The following is a 27,546-nucleotide window of genomic DNA, read 5'->3' as shown; positions in this document are numbered from 1 at the left end:
TTACTTTGTTCCAATCCCAGTCAGTTTCATTATAAGCGTGTTGAGTCACACAAATCCAAGTATATTTGGCATGGCAAATCAAATGCATTTTCAATTTTAAAGCCATAATTTGGTCTCCTAAACGTATGAGAGCATTTTTTAACTCATCAACCCCAGTTTTTAGTTAAGTATCAATATGACTTTGTAATGCTAATGCAATACTGGTATTTTTAGACAACTGATTAACATAATGTGCTTGTTGTACAGTTTTACTTAATGCTAAACCGGCGGTGGCGGCTGTGGCTGTTAAAGCGGCTAAGGCTAATATGCTACATATTAATATTCCAATGAATCGTTTAGGTCTTTTTAAAGCTTCAGATAATTCTAGCCAAGCTTGCATGCTAGTACTATGATACCATGGTTCAGAAATATTTACAGGGAGCATTACATAGGAAGGTTGTTTTAACATCATAACAGAAAAAGTTCCTTTCATAGGCAGAATGGAAGTACTAAAAATACAATTCTGACAAGTTATATTATATCCTAAGGAACCAGAAGTAAACACAATCTGTAAATCTCCTATTAGCAAGGCATATGAGGGTGTAACACAAGTAATAACCGGTTGATAAGAATAAGACAATGCAAACTTCCCAAAATCCCAATGCTTATAAAAAACCAAACTATTATCAGTAACAGAAACTGAAGAAATTAGAATGGTACCATTATTATAATTTAAGGTGCACCAGATTTGAGAATTCAAAATCAGATTGGGGAAAATCAGAAGGAAAAAAGGAGGGAAACTTCAAGTTTGTAACAGCTTTAACTACCTTTAAACTATGGCCGGCCAGTGAAGTCCCTTGTCCTCCTACATATACTTCAACACAAAAATAGTATCTTTGACTTTGCAGCTTCTATTAGAGCTCCACTTTCAGCTTTATGATTAGACCCATCTTTGTTGCTGTAATTACCAGTCTCATTCTTTCCATTTTTGTTATTGTTGCCCTGTGAAATCATTTTTTCTAGAACAGCAAGAAGATGTAAAGCTTTCTCAGCTTGGTAGGTTAATATATACAGGTCTACGAGCAAAAAACACACTGCTTGGGCAAATTTTTCTTCAAAAGGTTCTATGAACTGATTAAGTTTTTCACCAACGGATATGGCTTCTGTATACTGTCGGACATGATACAGGATGACTGCGTGATTGTAATACAACATACTGTTTTCAAGATCATCTAGTCCATCCATTTCTTCAACAGCCGAGTGCACCTGATTCTTCAGTTGGTTAAGTGTCTGTCTTAAACTATCTGTTGTTGTCTGGTTACTTTTGAGAAACTCAGCTACTGCCGCATTCAAAATTATTTTATAATCGTCTTTGTTGGGGCATACCTTATAAATACCTTATACCTTATAAATCGTCTTGTAGGCAGGCAAGATGTTGCAGACAGACATCATAATTTCCAGCTGTGAAAGCCTGGAAAGCACTGGTGGACAACTCCTTCTCTTGATCAGTGATCTCTGGTCGCTTCTTGGATACTTCTTGTCCCATATTTTTTTACTTCTGACTATTGCCCCGAGTTACTATCAACTTCACTATGTGGCCACACTTTCACTCTTCACTCTGGGGATTCACCTACCGAGATTCAGATGTCCCTCTTGTCCTGTCCCTGTTCGGGCGCCACTTGCCGCCAGCCACGGCGGGTCCTCAAAGTGTAGCAACAATCGACGAGAGGGGGTAGGGAACTGAACGCACCAAGGTATGGGATCAGAAGACCACAAGCAACTGACGGTTGCAAGGCAAGTTTAACAACAAAGCGTAGCCGTATATATACCCCTAAAGCAGGGAATTTGCTTAGTCACGCCTTATCGGCATCAGCTGGTTGATTGGCTTCTCGGCTTAGTCACGCCTTATCGGCATCAGCTGGTTGATTGGCTTCTCGGCTTCTCCCTCAAAGGCACCAATTTCCCCTCCAGGGTTGCTTTTCCTAGCTTTAGGGAACAACCAGGGACTCCCAGTAACTGAGCAGGTCCCTGGAGCGATTTGGCCAAAGGCCATCTCCTTTTTTACGTTCATACCATAAAGTCCAGGATGCATACCAAGGAGAGTACAACCGGACCCTGAGGCTTATGAGGGTCTTAATGGCGCCTTCCTCAGAGGGCAATGCTCGCCACACTATGTGCTTTATATTTAATTCTCACAACTCTGTAAGACACAAGGTGCCATTATTATCCTTATTTTATCAAAAATCTTAAGCTAAAAGAAGATAATGGAGGGACATAAGAAATGCGTTTGGCTTTAGGCTATCGTTCTGTACAGACTGCTGGTTGCTTTTTGCCGGTTGGATGAAGGAGTCTTCTGGAACAGCATAATTTCCATGATCAGATTCAGGTAGGTCAAAGTATTCCCAAATATTTCTAGTTTTAGCTTTTGATAAGCCATTATGGTTTTTACATCCATGATTTTATCTAAAGCCTTTGCTAAGCTGTATGCATCATAGCTATGTGGCCGAAGAATCGCTTCTTTCGAGTTAGAAAGTTATCTTGTCTTCTTGGTTGTTATGCTCCAGATGGCCTATTCTCCCATAGCACACCTGTAAGCCTTGATCAGAAGCTTTCCAAGATTCACCAACTTCTACTCACTGACTGCTAACCCATTCCTGACATGCATGTGGGGATTAAGGATGCAGCCAGAAGAAGTCTGGAATGGGTTTCTAATAATATTAAAGTCCTGGATGGGAAGAAACAAAAAAGTACTCCTTGAGGGGAACAGGTGGTGTTTTCACATTTTCAGTTGATTTCATGAAGGTTCTGACCTTTGGCTGAGAAAGAAGGACATGGAGAATAAACAACTGGATAGTATTTTAAAAAATAGGCTCTGGCTAGGGCCTCATGGCTTAGGAGATTAGAACATGGGTCAGGGTGGGAGATGGATGTCATTAATGCCACTGCCCTGATCCAGAAAGTTTAAGTTGAATTTTGAGGAGCAATGGTGCATAAAATGCCCTAAGGAAACCATAAAAGCATAACATATATGACATCAAAAAGAAGAAAAAAATAGTAGGAGATATAGCCATTGCTTCTCAAGAGAAATATAGTGAAGTGGACCAGGAACAATATTTATGGATCCGGAAAGGTCTTTCCATTGATGTGCAGGGAATGGTTGCTTAAAAAATTGATCTTGAATCTAATGGCAGGAAAGTAAATGTAACATCATAGAACACATCAAGAATTGGTAGAATGACACATATTTCTTGAAACGGCAATAAAGCATGTCCAAAGGAAAGAGATCTAATAGAAAAATGGGAACATGTGGATCTGGTGAGGGAGTGCCTCTCTGAATTCAGCAGGTGTGGGAGCATGGGAATCTGCGAATCTTAAGGCAGACACTGGGTGGAGGAAAGAGAATTAAGGTAAACCTATTGGGGGAGTGTGCCACAGACCTCAAGCCAGTTAGAAGATGTAAAAGATGCTTTCTTCAAACCAATTACCTCAGAAAACAGCTTTGATCGAGATGGACAACTTCTGCTAATAGTCACCCTTTGCTTGTAAAGCAGATCATCTGATACATTATTGATTCAATCTTTGACAATTTCATTTCTCAAAACAGATAAAAGGAGCAACAAACTATTACTCTGGGATCTAATTCTGACCTTCAGTAAGTATTTACAGATATGGAAGCCATAAGAATCTTAAGAGAATATGATCCTGTTATCTTATTATCTGTAATAACAGCACTGGATATAGTCAACATGTTATCATGCCTCTAGGAAAGCAGATTTCAAAACGTCAGAGGAAAGATGGATATGATCCTTCAGTCAGAGAATCTGGATGCTTGGTGACTAATGTGGGGGTGGAGATATAAAGGCAGAAACGGGGACTTCCCTGGTGGTTCAGCAGTAAAGAATCCACCTTCCAATGCAGGGGATGCAGGTTTGATCCCTGGTCAGGGAACTAAGATCCCACATGCCGTGGGACAACTGGCCCCGTGCACCACAACTACTGAACTCGCATGCCTCAACTAGAGAGCCTGCATGCCACAAACTACAGAGCCCACGTGCTCTGGAACCCGTGCGACACAACTAGAGAGAGAAAAAACCTGCACGCCACAACTAGAGAGAAGCCCATGCACAGCAACAAAGAGCCCGCATGCCTCAACGAAGATCCCACGTTCCGCAGCTAAGAACTGAAGCAGCCGAAAATAAATAAAATAATAAATAAATCTTTTTTTTTTTTTTTTTTTTTTAAGGCAGAAATGACCTCAGGGTGAAGTGAAGGGAGAGATCTGAAGTCACCAAGGTGATGGCACATGTTGCTTTCGGGTGAGCCCAGACTTAGAGGACGTGGACAAAGGATGGAAAGATGGCTCTAGCCAAGGACTAATTCCAAACAGAGTACAACCTTGTCATGTCTGAACAACAATAAAGCCCAGCGCTGAGATTTATGGGAAGTTGTGTACACATTAAAAAGGGCAAGAATAACAATGGCAGGGTTGGATGAGAACAGAAAGAACTGAGCCTGGCTTCTCTTTTACTTCTGTTATTTCTATCAAGCACAATGATCTGCAAGGTGGAAAGGTTGAAAATCAAGAGGAAGATCTGAAGATCGAAATGATGAAGTGACAGTCAAAGGATGAGCCGATGTGAGCTTCTCGCCTTGTTTCAGGAATGGTTTTGGGAAGCTAGGCCAGTGTATTTCTTGATCTTCAACTTCCCCATTTTTATTAGGGAAGGAAGCATAGCTTGTTATCTATCTACACGCTTTTCTATTTCTAAACTCATACATAGTCTCTCATTTTCTACATTGTATTACATATTCTAATTATTAGGAACATGTCTTATACTCTTTGATGGATTAATGGATGTTCATCAGTTCACCAGGTTGTTATTTACTAAATTAGAAGCAAATGGTTAGGAAGAGCTTTGCAAAAGAGCCTAACAATCTATTTGACTTTTCAGGTTTCAGAATCAAGCTGTCTGCTGAGAAAGCCATCAATGGCCACACGGAAAGAAATACGTGTCATCTCTATGTTTGTAGCATTACACATGGATTTGATGTACCAATGCAAACACCATTTAAACCCAAGGATCATATAGAGTAGAAGAAAGGAAGTACAGAGGTGGAGAAAATAATCATTATTTTTCATTTCAGAGTATTTTAGAAAAAAAATAATTTATCCAATAAACATTTATTGTGCCCCACTATGTGCCAGTGATATGAAGATGAATAAAACGGGGTCCTTGTCTTCGAGTTACCCATAGTCAGATATGTGAAAATATAAACTCCTTAAACTTCCCTTAAGGAGCCCAGTTTTCTAGCTATGGAAATGTTCACATGACCTAGGACTTGACACAGGCAGGAGTCCCTGCAGGGGGTCAGGTATAGCTCATCTGGGTCTCCAGCGCTGGTATGGATGTTTTATGCTCCCACTTTACATATGGGCCAAATGAAGCCCTGGTAGAGTAATAACCATCTTAAAGACAAACAAAGCTGAACTATCCAAACAGCTTCGGAGAGAGACCTATTGTTCTGCTCTGAAGGCTTGCTCTGGGCCCCTGAGACATATAGGGAAGCATACAGAAGGTGAGGGTAGAGCAAGGTCACTTAGACTCACCGGTGGATGAAGTGATTTTCCTCTAGATACTGGCAGCCGCAGGCAATGTCCCGAGCCACGTGCAGGAGGTCCAGCATGGCCAGGGAGGAGGGCTGATTCTGTGGCAGACAGAAGTGACCAGCTGATGAGAAGCTCTTGGGGGAGAGAAGACTTGAAACACTGGCTTCCCACGCTTGCTAGGAGGCCAAACAGGTGCGCCACCCCCAGGGTCTCAGCCCTGGCTGCACATTCGAAATCAACTGGCGGCTTTTAAAAAATGCAGATGCCTGGGCCTCAGCCCGGACCAAAGACTCCATCTCTGCAGGTGGGCGCAACATTTACAGGGTCGCAGCTCCCATACGAGTGGGGCTGGGACCCTAAACCACAGGAACCGGGACTGGCGGACGTCCTTCCCCTTTGCATTTTTTCTGCCCACTCTTCCACCTCAATCTTCGTAAACATTTGAATCCCCCAAACGTACAAACAGGCCTGTGAGGAAATCAAGGGGGCTAATGTTTTAGAAATGCTCTAGTTAAATGCTTAAAAATATTTTTAAAAAATTAATTTTCTTCCTGAAGACCTAGAGCTGAAGTGGATTGAAAAAGGAAAACTTCCAGAAAATGCTGGGCAGCTGAAGAGCCATCTCCGGCTTTTCTGCATGAATTCTCTTTTGTGCGAAAGTTGCTGCCGCCCCCTCACCCCCCCTGCCCCCGAGATGCACCCCGTCTTTGCCTCCGTTCAGTCTGGTGGAGCCCCAGGAAGTCTTTTCTGAGGGCTATGCCCTTCTTGGTGTCTTTTATTTTATTTATTTTAACATCTTTATTGGAGTATAATTGCTTTACAATGGTGTGTTAGTTTCTGCTTTATAACAAAGCGAATCAGTTATACATATACATATATCCCCATATCTCCTCCCTCTTGCATCTCCCTCCCACTCTCCCTATCCCACCTCTCTAGGTGGTCACAGAGCACCGAGCTGATCTCCCTGTGCTATGTGGCTGCTTCCCACTAGCTACCTATTTTACGTTTGGTAGTGTATATATGTCCATGCCACTCTCTCACTTTGTCACAGGTTACCCTTCCCCCTCCCCATATCCTCAAGTCCACGCTCTAGTAGGTCTGTGTTTTTATTCCCGTCTTACCCCTAGGTACTTCATGACCTTTTTTTTTTCTTCTTAGATTCCATATATATGTGTTAGCATATTCCTAAACCCCCAAGTCTGCAGCAACACGTCGTCATGCAGTGTCACATTCACTGTGCTCTTCTGTGCCTATTTTACCATGTCCCCAAGGAAACTTCGTCCACTTCTAGATATGGAAATGTTCACATGACCTAGGACTTGACACAGGCAGGAGTCCCTGCAGGGGGTCAGGTATAGCTCATCTGGGTCTCCAGCGCTGGTATGGATGTCCACTTCAGCGTCCACTTCCATGGTCTCCAGAACAAACCTTAGCTCGCTGCCGTGGTTCAGTGAACAAGGGGGTTCGTTGGTTAATTACAGTGGAACTAGGGTTTACCCAGATGCCGGCCACAGATCAGGGCCTCCCCGTGACTCCTTGGAGAGATAGCAGGGGTCTGAAGGAGGCAGAGAGGAGTTTGTCTATGGCATGCTTCAATTCTGGGGGAGACGACTCAGGGAGGGGAATAGTCTCTGCCCATGGACCATTGGGCAGTGCCTTACATACAACAGAGCAAGTCCCAGGACATGATCTCCTTTGATGCAACATCCTGTGTGGTCGGTAGAGAAGAGAGGTTACCTCTGTATTAAAGATGAGAGGGCTGAGGGCTCAGAGAGGCTCAGATCACACAATCAACAGGGTGGAGCCGAAACTGCCCTGAACTGGGCTTTAAGGATCTGGGTTGGGGGAAGTAGGATTCTACGAGTTAAAACTGAGTTTCTCAGGAGAGCGTGTCCGAGAAGGGCCGGAGTACCCATGGGCGCAGCGCACGGTACCCAAGTGAATACAGATGCAGCACACAGATGCCGTGAGGGCACATTTCGGTGCTCAGTTGAGCTGAGCTGGGCTTCATCCTGCTCGTCCCTTATTGGCTGTGTGACCTGGGGCTGACCGCTTTGCCTCTGTCCAAGCCACTGTGTCCTGGTCTGTGAAATCAGCATGACACTCTTGGCCTCACTGGATTGTTAGGAGGACCTACAGTCAGAGGCACAGAGTGAGTGCTTCATAGAGGGCTCTACAGTTATGGACGGGGCTACTCCTGGAGGGTGCTGTGGGGTCTTGGGAAATGGCTCTTGTGTTGGGCTTCTCCTGGGACCTTGTCAGGCTGAGAAGTACTGGGCACTGTGAGAGACAGTCCCCTTTTCCTGGGGAAAAGGAAAGTAATATATTTCCAAGGGGAATATGCATCCATCTTGCTATAGTATTAGAACAACCTTTTCTCTCTCTTTCAAATTGCTTTCTGTTCCTGCCAAAGAGGACCCAGTCCTAGCTCCCCCCAGGTCTCTTTGTGTCTTAGCCCCCATCACTCAGGATGCGAGGACCACTGATGTCTCAAGTGCTCCTTGAGTCTGGTGTGCTGCAGGGACTAAATCTTACCAGGCATTAACCCACGGGCCGGTTTATCTGGGCTCCCTGTCTTCGGCTGCTCAGAGCAAATTAACTGCGCCGCAAATCAGTCTGCACAGAAGCAGATAGTCGGTAACCCATGGTGGGTGGGTGTGTGCGCGTGCGCGTACGTGTGCGTGCGTGCTGGTGCGTGTGCGTGCGTGCGCGCGTGCACGCTGGTGCGTGTGCGTGCGTGCGCGCGCGCGCGTGTGTGTGTGGTGGGGGAGGTGTGGATCCTGTGGCAAAACCGATACTTAAAATGCAGTGCAGAGCGTAGCCAGTGTGCTCAGTGTCATTTACATCCATCCTGGGCAAAGAAGGACTTGGAACCAGGGTTTTTCCCCCTATTTGCCACTGAATGCGGCGCTTCCTTTGGCAACTCGGGCAGTCATGGTTATGGGTGTATCCTGCCCAGTACTCAGAGAGGATTTTGTCCAGTATTTCCCAAAGCAGGCTGTGGGATGGAATTCAATCAAACAGGCATGGGAATTCCTGGGTTAAATAAGTTTCTTTATCACAGGAATTATCGGAGTCTTTGCTATATGCTAATGTGTATTGAGAATCAATAAGAGAGGAGTCTGCGTGGCTCTGAAATTTGCTTGACCAAGGAATTCTTTTGAGCATGTGTGTGAGTGTGTAGGACCTCTGGGTACCAGAGTTCCCTTCAGGGACATTGTTTTGACCAATATCCTACTTTTACATGGGAGAAAAGAGTCCCAATGAAGTGGGATAACTTCTTTGCTCACAGTTTCTGAGGGGCTATTTCCAAAGGATAATGTATATACTAATAAAAGACAGAATAATATTGATATCTGTTCCTTCCTTAAGTAGCTTCTGCATTTAGAGATGAAGGGTCACAGGACATGGGGGAGGAACTGTTTCACCAAGTGAAAAACAAACTAGGGATATATTTTTAAATTGACACATATGAAGGTAAGAGGGAAAGATGAAAAGAAGAAGCAAAGAATGCAGACAGGGGACGCAAAATATTAAAAGTGGCAAAATCCATTTTGTAAAGTGATGAGATGTGAATGGTGCTGGGCCCTCACATTCCTGGCTCCTGACATGGCCGAGAAAATACCCCGCCACGCATTTTGGAGGCAGCATTGGTATTTGGCAAAGTTGAAGCCAAAGATGAAAACCTAAGCATTAGTTGCAATCAGAGGTTCTCAACTCTGTGCTGTACACCTCTGACATCCAAGAAGCCGTCTTATACTGAGCCTCGTCTCTAGAGCCATTACCTACAGGATTACCATGTTCCAAACAGCTATAGACACTATAGCAGTCAATGGCCGCCACCTTGAATAAAGAGATTACTGACTCCTCAATGGTCTTTGTCATTATCGATTGAATCAACTGATATTAAAAGACAGCTACTAGCCTACATCTGGCATATATTAAACCCTCAATAAAAATTTGGTCAATAAAGAGAGCATCTGCAAAATTATTTTGACATTAAAAGGGTCCTTCCTTCTTGAGGAGGTGGGGTCCTGGGACCAAACGATGTTTTCCTCTGTACCCATGAATTTCATTTCCATGACAGACATGGTTGGCCCAAGTACCCCTTCTGTCCTCTGAGTCTGTATATCCATCATTACTTCATGTCCTTCTATCCTGACGGTCCATGGAGCCACTGAGCCCCAGGGATGGCAGGAAGTGAGCACAGAGGGCTCGTCTGATTCTGAGTGCCCAGCCGGTGCCTGCACACAGCCCGTCATCATCAGGGAAGCCTGGAGAGACTCAAGGACTTCAAACAAATGAATCCGGTGGACTTCAGGCCTTTGAATCCAGTGAGTTCCACAGCCTGGAGGCACAACTCTGCCCACCCTCTCCTCAGGGTGTGTATCTCTCCGGCCCTGATGTCCATCAGCCAGTCCCTCCCTTCTTCATCATGTGTAGGATTTGCTGATATTAGCCCCCTCAGTCCTCTTCCAAATCGCGCTCCTTGCTCACGGTCAACCTGACCCCCACTCCACTGAGCTGGATTTTGTGGTTCTGAGAATCAAGCAGGACACCCAGCAACCTCCTCCCCACCTCTCCACCCCTTCCACCCACGGCCGGAAGTTGCTGCTACAAACACACTTGCACGGGGTCACTCTGGAGGCTGTGATCCGACATTTTAAATCACCCATCGTGGGCACTACTTCAGAAACGAGCAGCTCACCTGAGACGAGTGGGTGTGTAAAGGGGTAAGGAGGAAGACTGGGGTGCTACCAAGACCTGGGGGCGTGGTTGGCAGGGAGAGCCACACAGAAGAAGAGCAGGGTCGAGGGCTAACGGGCAGATTTGGTGGGGGGGATCCTAACCCTTAGAAGCGGCTCTCCCAAGCAGAGTCGACCTTCTCCTGGCTGTGGGTATCCCTCGGGTGGTGCCTGCAGCTAGAGGTCGGAACTTGGCAGCAGGCTCCTGCTCTGAGCCTCCTTGGGATGGCACTGGGGCTGGAGGTGGTGGAGATATCAGTGATCTGCCTTTGCTTGCTGGTGCTTCGTTCTTTGAGACAACATTCAAATCCTCTTTCATCATCAAGGGAGAGAGATACCTTTGCCTGCGAGTCCTCGGACTTGCTAAGTGAAGGGCTCCCAGATTCCCTTTACAAGGAGGTCACAATACTTTCTTGTCCTAAAGCCCCAGGAACCTCCAGTGGGAAAGCCAGGGCTATGCCTCTGCCCGAAGTGTGATACCACGTGTTCCCTGTTTGACGTCTGCCGGAGGCACTGCTTCCCAGCACTGCTCGGCCTGGCTGGGTGCTGGTGGGAAAGCCAAGGCTGGTGCCCAGACCTGGCAGAGATGCCTGCATAGCTGGCGGCATTTGGTCTGAACAACCCACCCTCACCTTGGCACTCAGGGCTTCTCAAAGGGGACCATCAGGGTAAACAGCACAGCAGGCTGGAGAGAGCATGGAATCAGAAGCCACCAGACCTGAGCTCTAGTCCCAGCTCTTCACTTCCTGTGCGCCTCGGCAATTCACGTGACCACTCGGAGCCACTGTTTTCCCGTCTCCAGAATGGGGTGAGATCTGTACCATCTACTTCATAGGGTGGTTGTGAGAAACGTGAGGACTCTGGGCAGGAGGACGATAATGCAGATGAGGCTTATCAGGAGGTGGGGTTAGCTCTCTCTCCCCCTCCCCCAGCCCCCTTCCTCCTGCCAGGTGTGCTCAGGTGCATACACACTCATCTTCTCAAGGAGTTAGATCGGATTCCTCTTAGATGCCGAGAGAGGTCACCCAGAGGCTTGCGGGAACATTGTGGAGGCTCCTAAGGATGCGGTTTCTAAACCGAGCCTGGGCGAAGGCGTGGACTGGGGTAGGCGTGACCTTCCGAGGTTTCCGCCACCACTTGGGGTCCTCGTGAGGAGAGTGTTCAGTTCTGGTCTTGCTGTGGCAGAGTGGTCGTCAGTCTTTCTCTGCTTTCCTGGGGGTGGGGAGGGTACAAGTCTTCCCTGTGGTCCTCATGGTCCAGTGGCAACTAAAGGGAAGTCAGGTCCTAACTCAGGGGTCTGCTCTGCTCCCGTTTCCAGGGTCCGGGCCTCTCGAAGACCCCGGCAGTGACAGGAGTGGACGGCTGGGCTCCGGGCTCGCCCAGTGTGCCGCGTTTTATAAATGATCTCTGTCTGAGATGTTCTAGCCTAGCCCGAGGAGTTCACGTTGCAGATGCTGAGGTTAGAGGGGGTGGGCTGTCCTAAGCAGGTCGTCTAATGGCCGAGCAGGCCTGGGCGTGGGTGGGTCCACTTAGGTTTCTTCACTCCCCCAGCTCTAGCCCTTTAACCATAACTTGTATGCAGCACCTTCCTAGATACCCCAGCACTCTACTTTGATAGTAAAACGACAAGGTCAGGATGTCCGCATTTGAGAGATGAGGACAGCGGGGCTCAGAACGGGTGGATGCAGAGTGAGCTGCCCCAAGTCAGTTGGCCGAGTGAGTGACACAGCTGGCGTGAAAGCCCCCCCACTGTGCTTGTCCCTAGTCCCACAAGCAGCAGTCCATAAAAATAGACACAGCCTGGAGAAGCTGTTGCACAAGCCTTGCACCAGCTCCCTGGGGCTGGGCTCGGCCATCAGCCCCCTTCTGTCCCCTCTCTCCCGCCTTTCCCCCAGATCCGAGCCCATGGGCCGACCCCCTCGGTCCCACTGAGCATGCTGCTTCCCAGGCTGCCCCCCCCCCGGCTCCTTCCGCCCCCTGCTCCGTCCCCCCGCACGGCTACTGGGAAAGGCTGGTTCTCACTCACCGGGCGAGGGCGCGTCTCTCGGAGGAAGGACTTGAGGTCTCCGCCCGCCATGAGCTCCAGCAGGATAAACCGGGGCAGGGCTTGCAGGCTCACCCCGATACAGCGCACGATGTTCTGGTGGTTGAACTTGCTGCAGAGCAGAGGGGAGTAACCGAATTTAACTGGGCCGAGCCTGGGAAAATCTGAAGTGGGCAAAGCTGGGTACAGAGTTATGCTTTCAGAAGCCACATTTTGTAAATGCTTTCTGTAAACGTGGGAAGCAGGGGTCCCAGGCTGGGCCTAAGCAGAGGATAATCTGGTTGCTGAGCAGCTGGGAGAACCAGAGGGCAGGTCTGGCGGGAGTTCAGTCTGCTTGAAAGAACTTGCTTGGAGGCGAGGGGGTGGAGGAGGAACTTGGGTGAGAAGGTGGGGCGGGGGGAGAGGAGGGCTTCAAGGCTGGGGCGCGGACTGCTGGCCAGGATTCGCGTTTGGGGTTTGGGATGCCAGAGGAAGGCCTCAGGCGGAAGCTGCAGGAACTGCTTCCCCGAGGGACTGCGTGAGACCTGCCAGGTGACCGTGTGTGGAAGAGAACAAGGAAGAGGGCCACGGATCCCACTGTGGACTCCTCATGGGGGCTCGAGATTCGGGTTTTCTTGTTAATGTGATCCTATCGGGCCACGAGAGGCAGCGGGGCCAGGGGACTCCACGTGGGTGCACGCGTGCAGAGGTGACACACGGGGTGACTGTACACCCAAATATACTGCTGTTTAGTTACCGCCAAGTAGGGAGATGGAGTGATTTGCGTCTCCTTCCATCAACTCTTCTACTTTCCAGGTTTTATTGAATCATCACATATTACATGCTCAATCAGAAAATACGTCATTTTTAAAGCAGGAGCTGAGCCTGCTGCTATCCTCCTATGGACCCAGTGCACCACACACACTGCTCTGGACTCGTTCCTTCTACCACTTCTGTCAAGGGGAGACCTCGGGCCGCCCCAGCCTTCAGGATGTTTGAGGTTCCCCAGTGCACCAGGGGGGCGTGAACCTGGCCAGATCTCAAGGTCCAACATCTGCTGTCAGAGCCCCGGACACTGAGACTCCCAGTGGGGGGCTCCAGATCCACCAACTGGAGGGTCAGGCCAGCTGGGTGGACCAGGGTGGGCGCCTTCCATCACTTGGGGGCCCATTTCCTTTACACGAGAGCTGAGAGCTGGGGTTGGCGAAGCACCTGGTGGACGAGATACCTGGAGGAGGATTGTATCTTCTACCGTCGACAACCAGCATGCTCTGTTTCTTAAGAAAAGGGGGAAAAGAACCAGTGGATGACACAGGGATGCTAGTTGAAGGCAGAGTGATATCGATTGGGTTCTTTTTCTAAGACAGCCATCTGGGGGCTGGTTCCACTCTGGTAAGACGTGCTAAGAGCTTACGGAGTCTCCTGTTGGAGAGGAAGGGGCGCACTGCAGGACAACCTGGTCTCACTCAGAGACGTGCCGCTTAGAAACATCTCGTGTCCCTTACAGGCGTGGGGCAGTGGTGTGGGGTGTCTCCCTGTGTCGTTACCTGATGATCAGGGCTTCCATGAGGAAATCCAGTTCGTCCTGTTCGGAACACACCTCAGGCAGCGTCTGGGCACAGAAGGGAGGGTGGGAAGGAGAAGGAGGCTGTGAGCCACAGAGGTCAGAGGCTGTCAGCAGAGGGCCACACTTACAGAGACCCCTGGCCAAGGTCAGGCCCACAAGGGAGCCACCTCTTACCTTTACAGCCACTTGCAGGGGGCTCTGGTCGTTGGGCATTCCAGATACCTGACCTTCATACACCTCCCCAAACGCTCCGTGGCCCAGACCCCTGTTCAAAGAGGAGGTGAGATGAGACGGGGGCACATTTAGTGGACACACACGGGAGCCAGGGGGTCACGCACACCCTCAAGGGTAATGCCCTCAGTCTGGCTTTGCTCGTCAGTCCTGGGCCTCCATTGCTTTACCTGGCAAGAAAGTTTCCAAGCCAGGATTCAGGATGCTGGCTGGACATTCCTTCTGTGAACACTTACTGAGCCTCTAATATTTGCCAGGGACCTAGAGGGGACTAAGACTAAGCCTGCCAGGGAGGCTTGTGCTCCCTGGGGCCGGGGGTGAGGGGCATAGACAGCTGGCGGACACCCCCTGGAGTGTGCTTGGTGAATGACAGACACGTGCACAGGTTGCTCTGGGAGCTGGGAGTGGGGAGGGGAGCAAGGCCTGGGGAGGGGCACTTGGGTGGATTTTGAGGAGAGCCCCATTCCTCCCATCTAATCCTCCTCTCATTGTACCAACCCCCCGTGTATACGGGGTGTTGAACAAGCAAACACCCCACCAATGGCCCCGAACACTGAACCTTCTCCCCCTGGGGGGGCTGGGGGTGCCCTGAGGGGTGGCTCTACTGGCTTCTTGCTGCCAGAGGAATTCGTGGTGCAGGGATGATATCCGGCCCCCTGGAGCTCTCCCTTCCCTGCCTCCCCCACACCCTCCACTGCCCCTCAGGACAGTGATGGGCACTCACCGGATGAGGGTGATGTTTTTCCTGGGCACCTCCTTCAGGTCACTGATGGAGGAGGTCTTGCCGGCAAAACAGTAGTTGGGGTTGTAGTCGGTCATGATGGTGGAAGTGCGGAGCTTGCTCAGCTTGTACTCGGGGCTCTGCAGCTCCATCTGCATGGCTTGCAGCTCCTGGTGCTTCCGGCGGTACACTGCAGACACATGGAGGTCAGCGCAAGGTGGCCCGGGCCAGGCAGCCAGGCCACCTCCTCCAGGAAGCCTTCCTGGATCTCCAGCTCCTCCACGGGGATCTAAATCTTTCCATCACACTTAGTCATACCAACAAAATGATTACAGATGTGAAAGCGTACCTTTAATTGAAAGATGAAAGTAACTGTAAAGCTTAAAATCATATGAACGGAAAAGATTTATTTTATCATGCAGGGGCAGAGGCACATTAGTTTGGGTCCTCTGAGAAGCAGGCCCAAGACAGGATTAAACATGCAAGGATTTTATTAGGGGAAGTGCCTGTGAGAGATAATTGGGAGGGAACCCAGGAAGGCTGGGAAGCCAGCATACTGTGTTGAAAGTCTGACCCCATGTGAAGGACAGGGTGAGGGAAGGTTGAGCAAAGACCCTAGATGGCCATTCAGTTCCAGCAAGGTTCTTGCTAGGTTCTGGATCCGAAGTTGGCTGTCAGAGGAGTCCCACGTCTCCAGGAGGGGGCCTGCCTTAGCAGCTCTGCTCTGCCCAGGCACTGGGTGCAGCAAGCATGGCAATGGATTTGAGAGTACAGCTGGGCTCTTGGTCACCTGTGTTTCCTACAGTTGAAGAACCGCCAAGCCACATAGCTGGAGACCGTCACAGAGTGAAAGGTCTCTAAACTGGGTCTAAGCTGGTGCCTGAGGACCTGAGTTCTAATTTTGCCTTTGTTAATTACAAGCTGTGACACTGACAAGTGACACGTGACCTCTTTGGATCTCAGTCTCCTTCTCTGTAAGCAGGGACAATAACTCTTGCCCTGTCTCCTAAAGCCCCACTCCCCATCTCCTAGGTTTGTGATAATGAAATGAATTCACCAACATAAAATGGCTTTGGAGGGAATTTCCTGGCTGTCCAGTGGTTAGGACATGGTGCGCTCACTGCCGGGATGTGGGTTCAATCCCTGGTCAGGGAGCTAAGATCCCACAAGCCGTGCAGTGCCATGAAAAAAAAGAAAGAAACAAAGACAGAAAGAAAGAAAGGAAGGAAGAAAGAAAGGAGGAAAGAAAGGAGGAAATAAATGGTTTTGGAAAGTTCTAAACAGCTCTCCCAGTACAAGTGACCACTATCACTGTTACTACTACGTGTGAGAACATTCTATATATAAGGCAGACTCCATGGGAGGTGATTCACAGGGCGGGGCCAGAGCAAGTGAGTCAACTCCTGTGTGCTCAGTTCCTCCTCTGTGAAATCCGCCAACTGTGATCGTGATCATAGGGTTCTTTGAGGGTTTGGTGAACTACAATGTGTCAGTCACCCATCGTGTGGTAAGTGTGCAACCAGTTAGCCCTCGTCGTCCTGCTCTTTGCAGGATAGCATCGTGGGGATCACATTAGCTGCCACCTCCCTGTCCACCCCCGGATCCCCTGCCCTCGAGGGGCTGGCCTGAAAGTGCTGCCCGGGGCTGGGCCTTTCCTTCTGCTTCCCCTTAGGTCCCTGCCCTCCTGTCGCGGGCATTTCCAGCAGGAAGAGCCTGGATGGACCATGCAGAGCCCTCTGTGACCTGCAGGTCAGCAGCCCTTGGCTCACTGGCCTAATGGGAAACACTCAGAAACCAGCTCTGCATTCTCTGCATGGAGTGGGGAAGGGCGGGCTGGAGGCATGACACAGGAAGTGGGCCAGACTAGAAGAGCCCGCTAAAGCCCAGGTCTGATGAGAGCTGAAAGGGAGGTCTGGGGTGGGGCTGACCTTTAGCCATGGTGATCTCCTCTGAAGAGTGCCCCCTCCTTGAGCAACCAGGAGGCTATGCGCAGGGCTGAGGTTCAGAATCAGGGGCTGCTAGGAACCAGGGATGTGCAGGGGGGTGGAGTGAGGGGGCCTTCTGTTGTGGCTTGGCTTGGGCTGCCCTCATCACCACCCATCCAGAGTGAAACCTCAGCATCCATGGCACAGCCTGAGATGCTATTCTGTTCTGTCAGATCTGCCTTCCCTGCCCCGCTTTGGAAGTGCTGGGGCGCTGGGACACTCACCGATCATGATGCCGGAGAAAGCCAGGACGAGGGCGGCCACGAGGGCAGAGGTCACGACGGAGAGGATCAGCGAGAGTGGCAGGTGGGGCTCCGGGGTGGGTGACACTGGAAGACAGGTCCCCACGGGGCACCGATGACCACACGGATTCTACTCTGAGCAGGCCCCAAGTCAGAAAGACCCTCCCCAGCCTTGGACACCAGGACCACCATCCTTTTCAGAGGACCAGGGCATGAAGCAGGTTTGTCCTGGTTTTACAACTTTCAACAGTAGCTTTTGTGGGGAGGGAATATGTAAAAGGAATAAATATCAAAATCTGGACATTGATCCAAAACATCAAATGTGCATGACAGGATGAGGATGAAAGGTGAGCCAACAGTGGCTGTAGAAGAGATGCAGGCACCTTAGATGACTACAGACTCAGCACGACCCAGCGACAGAGCGTCCTGGTCAGTTAGACTCTAGAGGCTGAATTGATTCTCTGTCTGCGAGCGCACCGGGCCCAGCGCGTGGGAGGGAGAGCCCGGGTGCACAATGGCATCGACCACACCAAGGCACCGTGCCTGGGCCCGGACACTGCATTTCAAAAGGAACGTTGACAACTGGAACACCAGGATGGGGAGGAGGCATAAACCTGTGTCCCATATGAACGGATGGAAATAAACGGGTTATTTATTGTGGAGAAGACTTGAAGGAGGAGGACGGCAGTGCTGTGTTCAGATGCCGTGTCTGCCTGAAGGGCCACTGTGAGCAGGGAGCCCAGGAGGGGAAGCTGGAAGGAACGGGTCTGGCTCTGTGACTCCCCGATGGGACGCGGTACCTTACGAGTACTGAGGTCCCTGGCGCTGGGGTGTCCAGTGGAGACGGGCCGGTGCCCTCGCGGGGATGTGGGGGTCACACCCGGGATTGGGGTGGGACTAGGTGACCTGCGACTCCTTCCTGAGCCGTGACCCACCTTTCACACACAGGTCCCTCCACCCCACCATCAGAGCACTGGTGCTGGGGGCAGACGGGGTGTCAGGAAGTTTACAGAACTGCACCTGAGGTGTCCCAGAACCAAAGAAACCAGCTGTGGCTCAAGCTCTGGGCTCCCTCCCCCACCCCCTTACCTATGCAGGAGACACCGTCCTCGGCCAGCACTGTCCCGTGGTCGCAGAAGCAGATGACCTTGTGGCTCTCGGGGTCCATGTGGCACTCATCTACCTCACAGTGGCTGCAGTTCAGGTAATGCTTAATATTCACTTCCCCGTGGCCCTCCATCACTGGTGAGAAGGAGGGAGGGTCAGCCTCAGGCGGAGGCCGCCCTGCACCCCACCCCCAGGCTCCGTGCTCTGTCTCCAGCTGGTCAGGGCAGGTTCTCTGGTTCCTGCTCCTACGTCCCATTACCACTGGGAGCGCTGCCTGTGCAGGAAAGTCCACAGCGCATCTGGTGAGGGGAACTCAGGCAGAGGACAGGCAGGCAAGTGGGAGGGTCCACACGTGGGTCACTTAGATTGGCTGCTACGGGTACCGGGCCTATTACTGTTGCATTTCCTAGGGCTGGCCAGTCTTCTCCTTCTGTGTGCAAATCAGATCACACATCCTGATTTCCAGAAAACTTGGTGAGATGACCACTAAGAAGACTTGCCTGCAAGGGACCCACGATCACACCTTTGTGTCCTGGACTCACATCAGTAGCCCTGGAGCTTTAGCTGGGAGGGAGAACTGGCTTAAGGCAGCTGGTTCTGCCACCTGGCAGAGGGGGTACCTTTTAAAGCCGGGGTGTACAGGATGCCCAGTGGATTGATGAAGGAAACCCCATCCTCCCCGTCCATCTCGGGGTCATTGTTTGAGGCTGCATTGCCACCTGTGGCAAACCAGAGGAGAGTTTAACGCAGAGAGGTGGGTGCCCAAGTCTGGACACACGTGCGCGTCAGCAGGGCAAGCACCGGGGTCAGGGGTCAGGGAGGGGCCTCGAGGGCAGGGTGGCAGGGAGGGAAGGGAGGCTCAGGGCACAGGGGCTGCGCTTGGGGCTCGGCTCAGTAGAAGCCTGCTGTGTGGGCCACCTTCTCCTCCAGCTCCGGGCCAGCTCCCACTGGGGGGTCTCCACCACTCTGCTGGGCCCCCATAGGAAATAGTCCACGATAGCAAGAGTCAGAAGAGTTCTAGTTTCCCCAGGCTGGGTTGGCCCCTTGGCCCCTCTTCCAGGACTGGCCGGGCAGTAGCACGGAGGAGTGGCTCTCCTGTCCCATCCGGTCAGGGTTGGGGCAGGGGGGATGGGCCCCTGTGCCTTTAGGCTCCTGTCCCTCCTTTCAGTGGGGGTTGGGTTATCTTTGGGCTCCTCCCCTTGGGCTCCTCCCACCCACCCTCAGCTTGGAAAAGAAGAGCATCTGGTCAACACGAGCATCTCACACACGGCGTAAAGCAAAACACAGACAGCACATCACAGCACGTGCATGCATTGTGTCCTAGTCTGTGGGGATGCTTCTCAGCTTCAGAAGGCTCTTTTGCTCTGCTCTGAAGCCCAGAGGAGAGCTGGGGCCAGGGGCCAGCTGCTTGCTGAAGGGCTGGGCTGGGACTGCCCGCAGCTGCCCTCAGGACAAGCACCCATCAGCAGGGAGAATGGCGCCCTTCTGGAAGCTGGTGGGCTGGGGCAGGAAAGGGAGTGTGGGGTGTCCATGAGGCCAGAAGCTGCACACCAGGTCCTCAGGGAGCGGGCTTGGCAAGGACTCGGGCCAGGCCATCCGCAGGGAGGCACGGGGTAGAGGAGTCTGGCTTCCAAGGCTCTCATTCCAGTGCGTCCTTGGGGGAGGCCCAGAGAAGAGGCCGGGAAGCCAAAGCCCCTTTATCATTGGCTTTGGGGGAGATCAAGAATCATATGGGATCTTGATGCTGTCCTATCGAAACCTCGAGGCGGGATGCTGGCTCGAAAGCCAACACCCTGCCTCTGGCTCGTCCGGTGGGGCTGGGAGGAAAGCGTGCACGGTCACATCACAGTCCACACTGGGGGTGGGCCAGGGGCGTGCAGGCAGGGGCCGGGGAGAGGACAGGGAGGTGAGGTGCCTAGGACTAAGAGGGGAGGGCAGTGACACCTTGAACGCGAATCATCTTTACCTATATATCCTCCGCCTCCTCCACCTGAGGAGCACCCCCCTCCACCCCCTCCGAAACCCCCTCTGGTCTCCCACCCCCACTTCTTCATGGCCTGGGGGCAGGAATGTCCTCCGGTGGCACCTTCCAGCAAAGACTTTCCAGACCAGAGCAAGGAAGTGTTATCATTCCAGCCACCTCCGCCACCTGTGGGAAGAGACGGAGAAATGCCTAGGTGAGGGTGCTGCCTGGGTTTGGGCAGCTGCCGGGCCTGGCGAAGGAAGCGGGACTCAGTGTCTTCGAGGGGTGCTTGCCCCTGTCCGGTGCCCAGGGGGCCTGTCCTCAGTGGGGCCTGGGGCCTTCAGAGTCCACGGCCGAGCGTGCCCTTTGCCCGAGGGAGAGCTGCTCTGGCCACAGTCGTGCACGTCCCGACGGGAGCGCCTCGTACCCCAGCTTCTTGTCAGGCCTCTGGCTCCAAAGCCCGGCAGTGTGCTCAGTGAGGGGCGGGGGAAGTGGAGGGCACAGGCGGCACGACTGCTAAACTCGTGCCTCTGCCTTCCCTCTATGCCTGCCGACTCCTGAAGCGTCCGGCCTTCGTTTCATTAACTGCTTCCCATCTCAAAGAACTAGCACCACCTGTCAAAACCCTGCCGAGGTCACGGCAGTGAAATTCCTAGCAGGAATCCGGGATTAAGGCACCAAATAACCCAAAGTGCTTTAATTGTCTACTAGGCAAGAACTTCCCCGGTCTGAGACTTGGTTTCCTCGCCTGTCACTTGGAGATAATGAGACACCTCATGGGGTGGATGTTAAGATCAAAGAAGACAGGGAGTGTATGAAATGTTTTACAAACCGCCAAGTGGAGGGATGGTTGGGCGTCTGTGAGGCAGGACACACACAGACAGAAGGCCTCACACTCTGAAGCTCAGGTGGTATCTTGCCTGCCTGCTTCTAAGGAGCTGCTCTGAGGTCAAGAGCAAAGAGAGCTGTGGGTGGAGGTGCTGCTGCTCTGGCTACAGTGGCAGCAACTGGAGCTGTGCTTCCCCACACCTGGGCCTGCTCTGAACTCTTGCAAACGAAATGTTTTTTACCGAGCTAGGTTGAACGTAACTGTATCTTAAGGCCACAGGCAGACCACAATACAACTCTCCCGAGGCCCTGGAAATGCCAGCACTCCCACCTTGTCTCCCCATATTGTTTTGTGTGACATTTCAAGAGGCAGTTTACTCCAGAAGACGCCCAAAGCCCTTTCTGCTCCAGCAGATGATGGGGCGGGGGTGGGAACCGGCTGGGCGTGTGTCTGCTGGAACCGTAAGTGTTAACCTGCCCGGAAGGGTCCTCGGGGAGAACTTGTGGCCAAGGTTCTTCTGGACCCAGAGGGGGCAACGGAGGGACATCTAGGTGGGGAAAGCTGCAGGCAGGGATGACTGTGGTGCTAGAAAGAGGGACACAGGTTTCAGGAAATGAGGTCGAGGTCAGGAAGAAGCTTGGGTCTGGAACAGAGACAAGCAGAGCTGAAATGAGGGCCTGGACAAGTTGTGAGGACCTTCCGTCAGCTTCGGAAGCTGCAGGACTCCAAGGGTTTGGCCTCCCTTTGCCAGCCGGAGGGTCGGTACGGGGCCAGTCAAGGTGGTTGATGTCACGTGGTGGAGGGAAGGCCCCTCAGCGCCGTTAGCCGGAAGTGGGCTCTACTGGCTATTCAGGGCCTTAGTGAATAAGTTACGATGAGACGGGCCTGATGCCAGGTCTGCCCTCCTTCCCCTGCCCGGAGCACCCTACCCTTGCGTCCTGCACAGTCCGCAGCTAAGTTGGTTTCCCAGCCCCACTCTATCTTGCAGCCTTCAAGCAAATGTGTGGAGAAGAAAACAATGGGCGTAAAAATAAAAACAGCAACAACAGTGTTTTAAAAAACGGATTAAGTACGAAACAGTTTGGCCATCTTGAGAAAAACAATCCACCAACTTTCAATGAGCTTGTTGACCCTTCTGTAAAATGAGATGATATGTTTGGAAAACCCTACAGGACTGTTTTGAAAAGCACATGTGCCAAAAAAAAAAGAAAAGCACATGTATAATAGATATGGAAGTGCTTTGTAATTTATTACATGCTGGACGGATGTAAGGGGCACTGTAAGTATCACTGTGGTGATTCCTCTCTGTGACCGCTTCTCCTCTTTCTTCTATCTCTAGCTCTCTCTCAACTGAAGAGAAAGTCTGAGTATTTATTTTAATTAATCTCACATCTTAAACGCCTTCAAAAATCCTCCCTCGATCTGACTGTGGAGAAAAGAAAATACAAAGCTGAATGGCTGACTTCGGAGGAATCAGAGAATTCACATCCCCTTTGGTGTCTGCCCCCTATTTCTGTGTTGCTGGCTCTCATTAAGGAGACAGAGAGCCCAACCATGGAGATTCTAGAAGGAGATTTTCCAGCAAGATGTGTGCACTGGCAGCCCGGGGCCCGCAAGTATGAACAAACCACAGGGGCCCGGGGACCTGACTCTGCCCAGATTTCTTCCACCTTCTCACATCCAGTTGCATTTGGTAAAACCCAGGGACGGTTGGGTTGGCGGTCAGACTGCTGCCGCCTGCCTCATTTTCTCAGTGACCTTCTGCAAGTCCAAACGCCGTGTTGGCAAGGGGGCCTCTGGGTCCCCAGCGTGTGGCCTGCCCTTCCTCTCTTGATCCCGGTACCAATATCCAGAGCTCCCAGCATCTCAAGGGCCAGCGACTAAGATGCCCACAGGTGTGCGATGGCGCCCGGCCGAGCTGAAGCGCACACAGTCCCGGGAGAATGCTCTGGGGGAGGGTGGGCTTGCAGCGGTTTACCTGCGGCTCCGGAATTGCCATTCAGCCCTAGAACTGAGGAGTTATTCTCCAGTCTCTCTGGGTGGAACGTGTCTGTCTTGGCTCCGTAGGCCCTGCCGCCACCGCCGGCCGCAACGATCAGGGGCACTGGCACTCCATCCTTCATCTGCCCAGGGGAGACATTCAGAGATTGAGAAACCGAGTGGGGCTCCCACTCTGGAGACCCCTGAGCAATTTAAATGTTTAAACGTGGCTGAGTGTTTGCTGGGCAGTGGGTGACATCTCAGTGCTCTGAGGGCCCCGATCTCATGTTACAACAACCCATCAGCTCTTCCATCCCCTCCAAGCCCTGGCTCGTGTATTAGTCCAGGTTCAGTACGTGAAGCAAAAGCACTAGGAGATAGAAATGTATCTGAATACCAGGAGGCTGTTTATACAGCCCCTTTCGTGCAGTTCCTCTCTAGCCTCAGGGGTCTGGCAGCTGGTGTGCAGAAGCAGGTCTCTCTCCTCTCCTTCCTCTCTCCTTCCTCTGCACGCTCAGGGGTCTTTGCTCTGATCCCCACAACTTCAAGATTAAGCCCTCAGCATCCCCGTCCCTGCAGGAAGACCCAGCAGGAAACCTTTGCCTATTTTCGATGACATCAGAAAAGTCCACCTTAGGACAGAGGAGGGCACAGTGGGACCCTCTGGGACTCTGAAGCAGGATGGCAAAGGTCTGCATGGTGAAATCCAGCTGGCATATCGACATGAGAAGGGCCTGTCCTTTCCTGGACAGACAGGGAACCTTATATTCCCTGTGGGCCTCGGTTTCCTCAACTTTAAATGGGGCTAAGAGCACCCGAGGTGCTTCATTCCCAGGTCTGTCCTGAGGATCCAACACCAGGACACAGAGAAGGCACTGCCCTGGGGAAGCTGGCACCCGGACCTCACCTTAAATACGTAGGTGGCTCCGCCCCCTCCTCCGCCCCCTCCTGCCCACTCGTGCACACTTTTGTTCACGCGGATTTCTTCTTCTATCACATTGTTCTCTCCAATGCAGACTTTCTGGATTAGTTGGTTTGTCTGGAGAAACAAAAAGCACCTCACGTTTGTGCCCAGGGTTCCCTACCTCCCAGCACACAGACCTTCTATGTTTAAAGATAGGGTCTGACGATCTCTCAAATAGCTTGCCATTGAATTGAGGAGACAAAAACTACACACAGATAACTGTCACTCTGGGCAGTATTGGAGAAGGACCACAGGGACAGCTTAGAAGACAATGCATGGGAAGTTGAGGAGGGAGAGCGAGGCTTTGTTGCTGAACTGGTGAGCAGGGAGGACTGCCTGGGGGAGGTGGCATTCACTTGGGCCTTGAAGGATGGGGAGATTTTTAAACACTGAGAATGGGAGAAAATTAGGACATTACAGGGGAGGAGATCAGCATGAGCCCAGAGGGAAGGAGGTGAGCGGAGTATCTGGGGGGAAAAGTATAAGGAGTCTCTCTGGCTCAGAAAAGTCCATCTGAGGACAGAGAGGTGGTCCAGGAGGACCTGTTAGGATCCTTTGGATTCTGAAGAGGGGGTGATAAAGGCCCCACGCGGTAAGACAGTGCTGGCGGGAGTGGGTAGAGGGAACCTAACGGGACAGTCAGGTCCGGGACAGAGGCCTTGAATACAAACAGAGAAGGAGCTGGACTTCATTCTCTAAGCAGCGAGGAGCCACTGAGGTTTTTTGAGAAGTTGTAGTTTGAAGTATCTTGTAAAGAGAAGAAAACTGTGGGAGGCCAAACTCGGATTTTATTCCACCTGGTGTGGGCCCAGGCATCTGGGAGTCTCTGGGGACATGCTGGAAATTCCTGTGACCCAGAAGCCTGGAATCGCTGAATAAAGAGGGCTGCGTTTCAAGAATAGCCACCCTGCTTGTCGGTCACAGCAGCGGAGGCAAACTCTCCACGCATTGGCCTGACCTTGGAGGAAAATGACTTATCTTTCGCTTAATAGAAAAAAGGCCCACAAAACGTCAAATTTTCATCGAAGTTGCTGTGTAACCAGCCAGTGGACATGGCAATTCATCTTGAGCCACTCCTTATGCTAAAGCACTCAGGGGTGCCGGGAATGAGTACTAGAGAAATTTCCAGATAAATAGCTGAGATGCAGTTTGTTTTATGGCATTTTGGATTTAATGATGGAAATAATTTGATATTTTTCAGAGTGGATTTAGCGTGGGTGGAAGGGTCTGAATTGCTCCTGTGGACGGCTGACATTTCTCCTGTGTATGTGCAGTGCCATCCAGGGCTGGGGCAGGGGCCGAGTAGCATGGAGTCTGCTGGAAGGAAACCCTGCTAACCGCTGCCTGGGGAGGGCCTGAGATGCAAGGGGCATGCTCTGAGGGCAGCTCCAGGGACAGGGCATGGAAATGTGTGCTGCCAGCTAGGCAGAGCCGAGCACAGAAGACAGTGTCCAGTCTCAGTTCCTGACTGGAGATTTGCTGGGCCATCTTCCTGGACCTGCCCTCCTCTATTAATTGGAGAGCTGCGGGACTGCCCCGGTGGTCCAGTGGTTAAGAATCCATCTTCCAATGCAGGAGACGCAGGTTCGAGCCCTGGTCGGGGAACTAAGATCCCACATGGCACAGGGCAACTAAGCCCACGTGCCACAACTAGAGAGAAGCCCACGCGTTCCCACGAAAGATCCCACATGCTGCAACTGAGACCCGATAGAGCCAAAAAGTCTAAATAAATAATTTTTTAAAATTGGGGAGGTGCCCAGTGTGAACCAGTGGTGCTAAGAAGGTCCATCCCCTCCGACCCTGCTCCCTTTCCTCCTCTCCTCTGCTTGGCAGCAGTGGGACCCCCACTCCTTATGCCCTGTTCCCTTGAACCAATAGCTGGAGATTGCTGGAGGGGGCAGTCGGGCTGCAGGATGGCCTTTGTCTAACTAGAGCCCAGAGTCAGCACATTCCCCGCTGCCCCGGTGGCTTAGGCGTCTCCTTTGAATGGGGTGGGGGGAGGGGAACAGTAGATTCGCTTCTCAGTCTGCATCTTGCTGGGTCCACAGCTGCATTTGGAGGAGCTGATCACTTTTCCATGATTCGCTTTCTTGCCCTGACTTCTGGAGTCCCCTCCTACATCCCTGGCTCCCCCTTCCCGGCCTCCTTTGTCGGTTCCTCTTTCCTCCATTTCTAAATGTTGGGGGTCTGCCAGGGTTCAGCCTGTGGTCCTCTCCATCTATACCGCTCCCTAGACAATCTCAACCTGTCTCAGTTTATGCTGATCTCTCTCGGATTTGTATCTCCTTTCCAGACCTCTCTCCTGAACTCCAGTGGCCTGTCTTCCTTGTCCACAAGCAGCCTCCACTTGGCTGTCTACCAGATCAATTCAGCTCAGTAAACCTGCTCCTTCCGCAGCAGGCCCCAGCTCTCGTGAAGGCAGCTCCCTCCTTCCAGTGCCTCGGGCACAATTCTTGGGTTTTATATTCTAGATACGCCCAGAATTCGGCCGCTTTTCACCACCTTCACTGTTACTGTCTTTATCCAAGCCACCATCATCTTGCCTGGATTAACGCAATACCCATTAGATTCACTGACCCCCCGACTCCTCCCGTGGGCCCAAGTGGCCTGTTCTCCACATTGTAGCCAGAGGAGCTAATATGCAGATCGCTTCAGGTCACTATTCTGATCAAAACCCAGCTATGGCTTCAATATGTTCTTCTGATGGCCTGACCCAGCCCCCATCACCCCTCCCTCATCTCTCCACTCATCCTGGCTGTTCCTTGAGCACAGCAGGCCCGCTCCCGCCAGGGGACTCGGCCTCTGCTCTGCTGGGGTCCCCACTTACTTTCCTGGTTCAGTCCCTCAGCTCTTTCAGGACTCTGCTCAGCTGTCTTTTTGTCGGTAGGCTTCCCTTCACCACTCTATTTACAACTGCAACCTGCCTCTGAACTCCAGCACACCTGACGCCCCTTCATCCTACTTCTATCCGCCCTAACCCCATCTCTTTTGGGTGCCCTGAGGAACTCATGTTTACGAGTTATTGTCTGTTTGTCCCTTTTCCCCTGGAGTCCATGTAAGCTCCATGAGAGCAAAGAATCTTGCTTTTGTTCACGAATATCTCCCCAGTTCCTAGAACAGTGACTGGTGTGTAGTAGGTACTCAATAGATATTTGCTGAATACATTTGAAAGACTTGGGAACTGGGTGGGTGTGGGCTGGCCCTTCACAATACTTGCCTTGTGAGTGATGGTAGTGGTGGAAGCCAACATTTAGACCCATGGTTTTGCTCCCCTAGGGACGTTTGGAAATGTCTGGAGGCATTGTTTTTTGGTTTTGGGGGTTTTTTTTGCAGTACGCGGGCCTCTCACTGCTGTGGCCTCTCCCGTTGTGGAGCACAGGCTCCGGACGCGCAGGCTCAGCGGCCATGGCTCACAGGCCCAGCCGCTCTGCGGCATGTGGGACCTTCCCGGACCGGGGCACGAACTCGCATCCCCTGCATCGGCAGGCGGACTCTCAACCACTGGGCCACCAGGGAAGCCCTGGAGGCATTTTTGATTGTCATTTCTGAGGGATGCTACTGGCATCTGCATCTGGTGGGTAGAGGCCAGGGATGCTGCTAAA

General features: G+C 51.6%; 1 protein-coding gene across 1 annotated transcript in view; it reads right to left on the bottom strand.

Moving 5' to 3' along the window:
• Positions 1-27,546, bottom strand: part of ALK (ALK receptor tyrosine kinase) — a 202,644-nt gene that overhangs the window by 30,705 nt on the left and 144,393 nt on the right. Inside the window, exons 10-20 of the mRNA XM_059078666.2 lie at positions 23,888-24,019; positions 22,979-23,123; positions 20,175-20,357; positions 18,829-18,927; positions 18,191-18,343; positions 17,084-17,188; positions 14,878-15,064; positions 14,097-14,187; positions 13,903-13,967; positions 12,359-12,488; positions 5,588-5,685 (exon numbers count right to left, since the gene is read on the bottom strand). Coding sequence (XP_058934649.2) covers positions 5,588-5,685; positions 12,359-12,488; positions 13,903-13,967; positions 14,097-14,187; positions 14,878-15,064; positions 17,084-17,188; positions 18,191-18,343; positions 18,829-18,927; positions 20,175-20,357; positions 22,979-23,123; positions 23,888-24,019 — 1,388 coding nt within the window. The remainder of the gene's footprint in view (positions 1-5,587; positions 5,686-12,358; positions 12,489-13,902; positions 13,968-14,096; positions 14,188-14,877; positions 15,065-17,083; positions 17,189-18,190; positions 18,344-18,828; positions 18,928-20,174; positions 20,358-22,978; positions 23,124-23,887; positions 24,020-27,546) is intronic.

The sequence above is a fragment of the Kogia breviceps genome, chromosome 11 (genome assembly GCF_026419965.1).
Source record: "Kogia breviceps isolate mKogBre1 chromosome 11, mKogBre1 haplotype 1, whole genome shotgun sequence".
Classification (NCBI taxonomy): domain Eukaryota; kingdom Metazoa; phylum Chordata; class Mammalia; order Artiodactyla; family Physeteridae; genus Kogia; species Kogia breviceps.
Note: the sequence above shows the minus strand (reverse complement) of the source record. Positions and strands in the feature narration are given on the sequence as shown.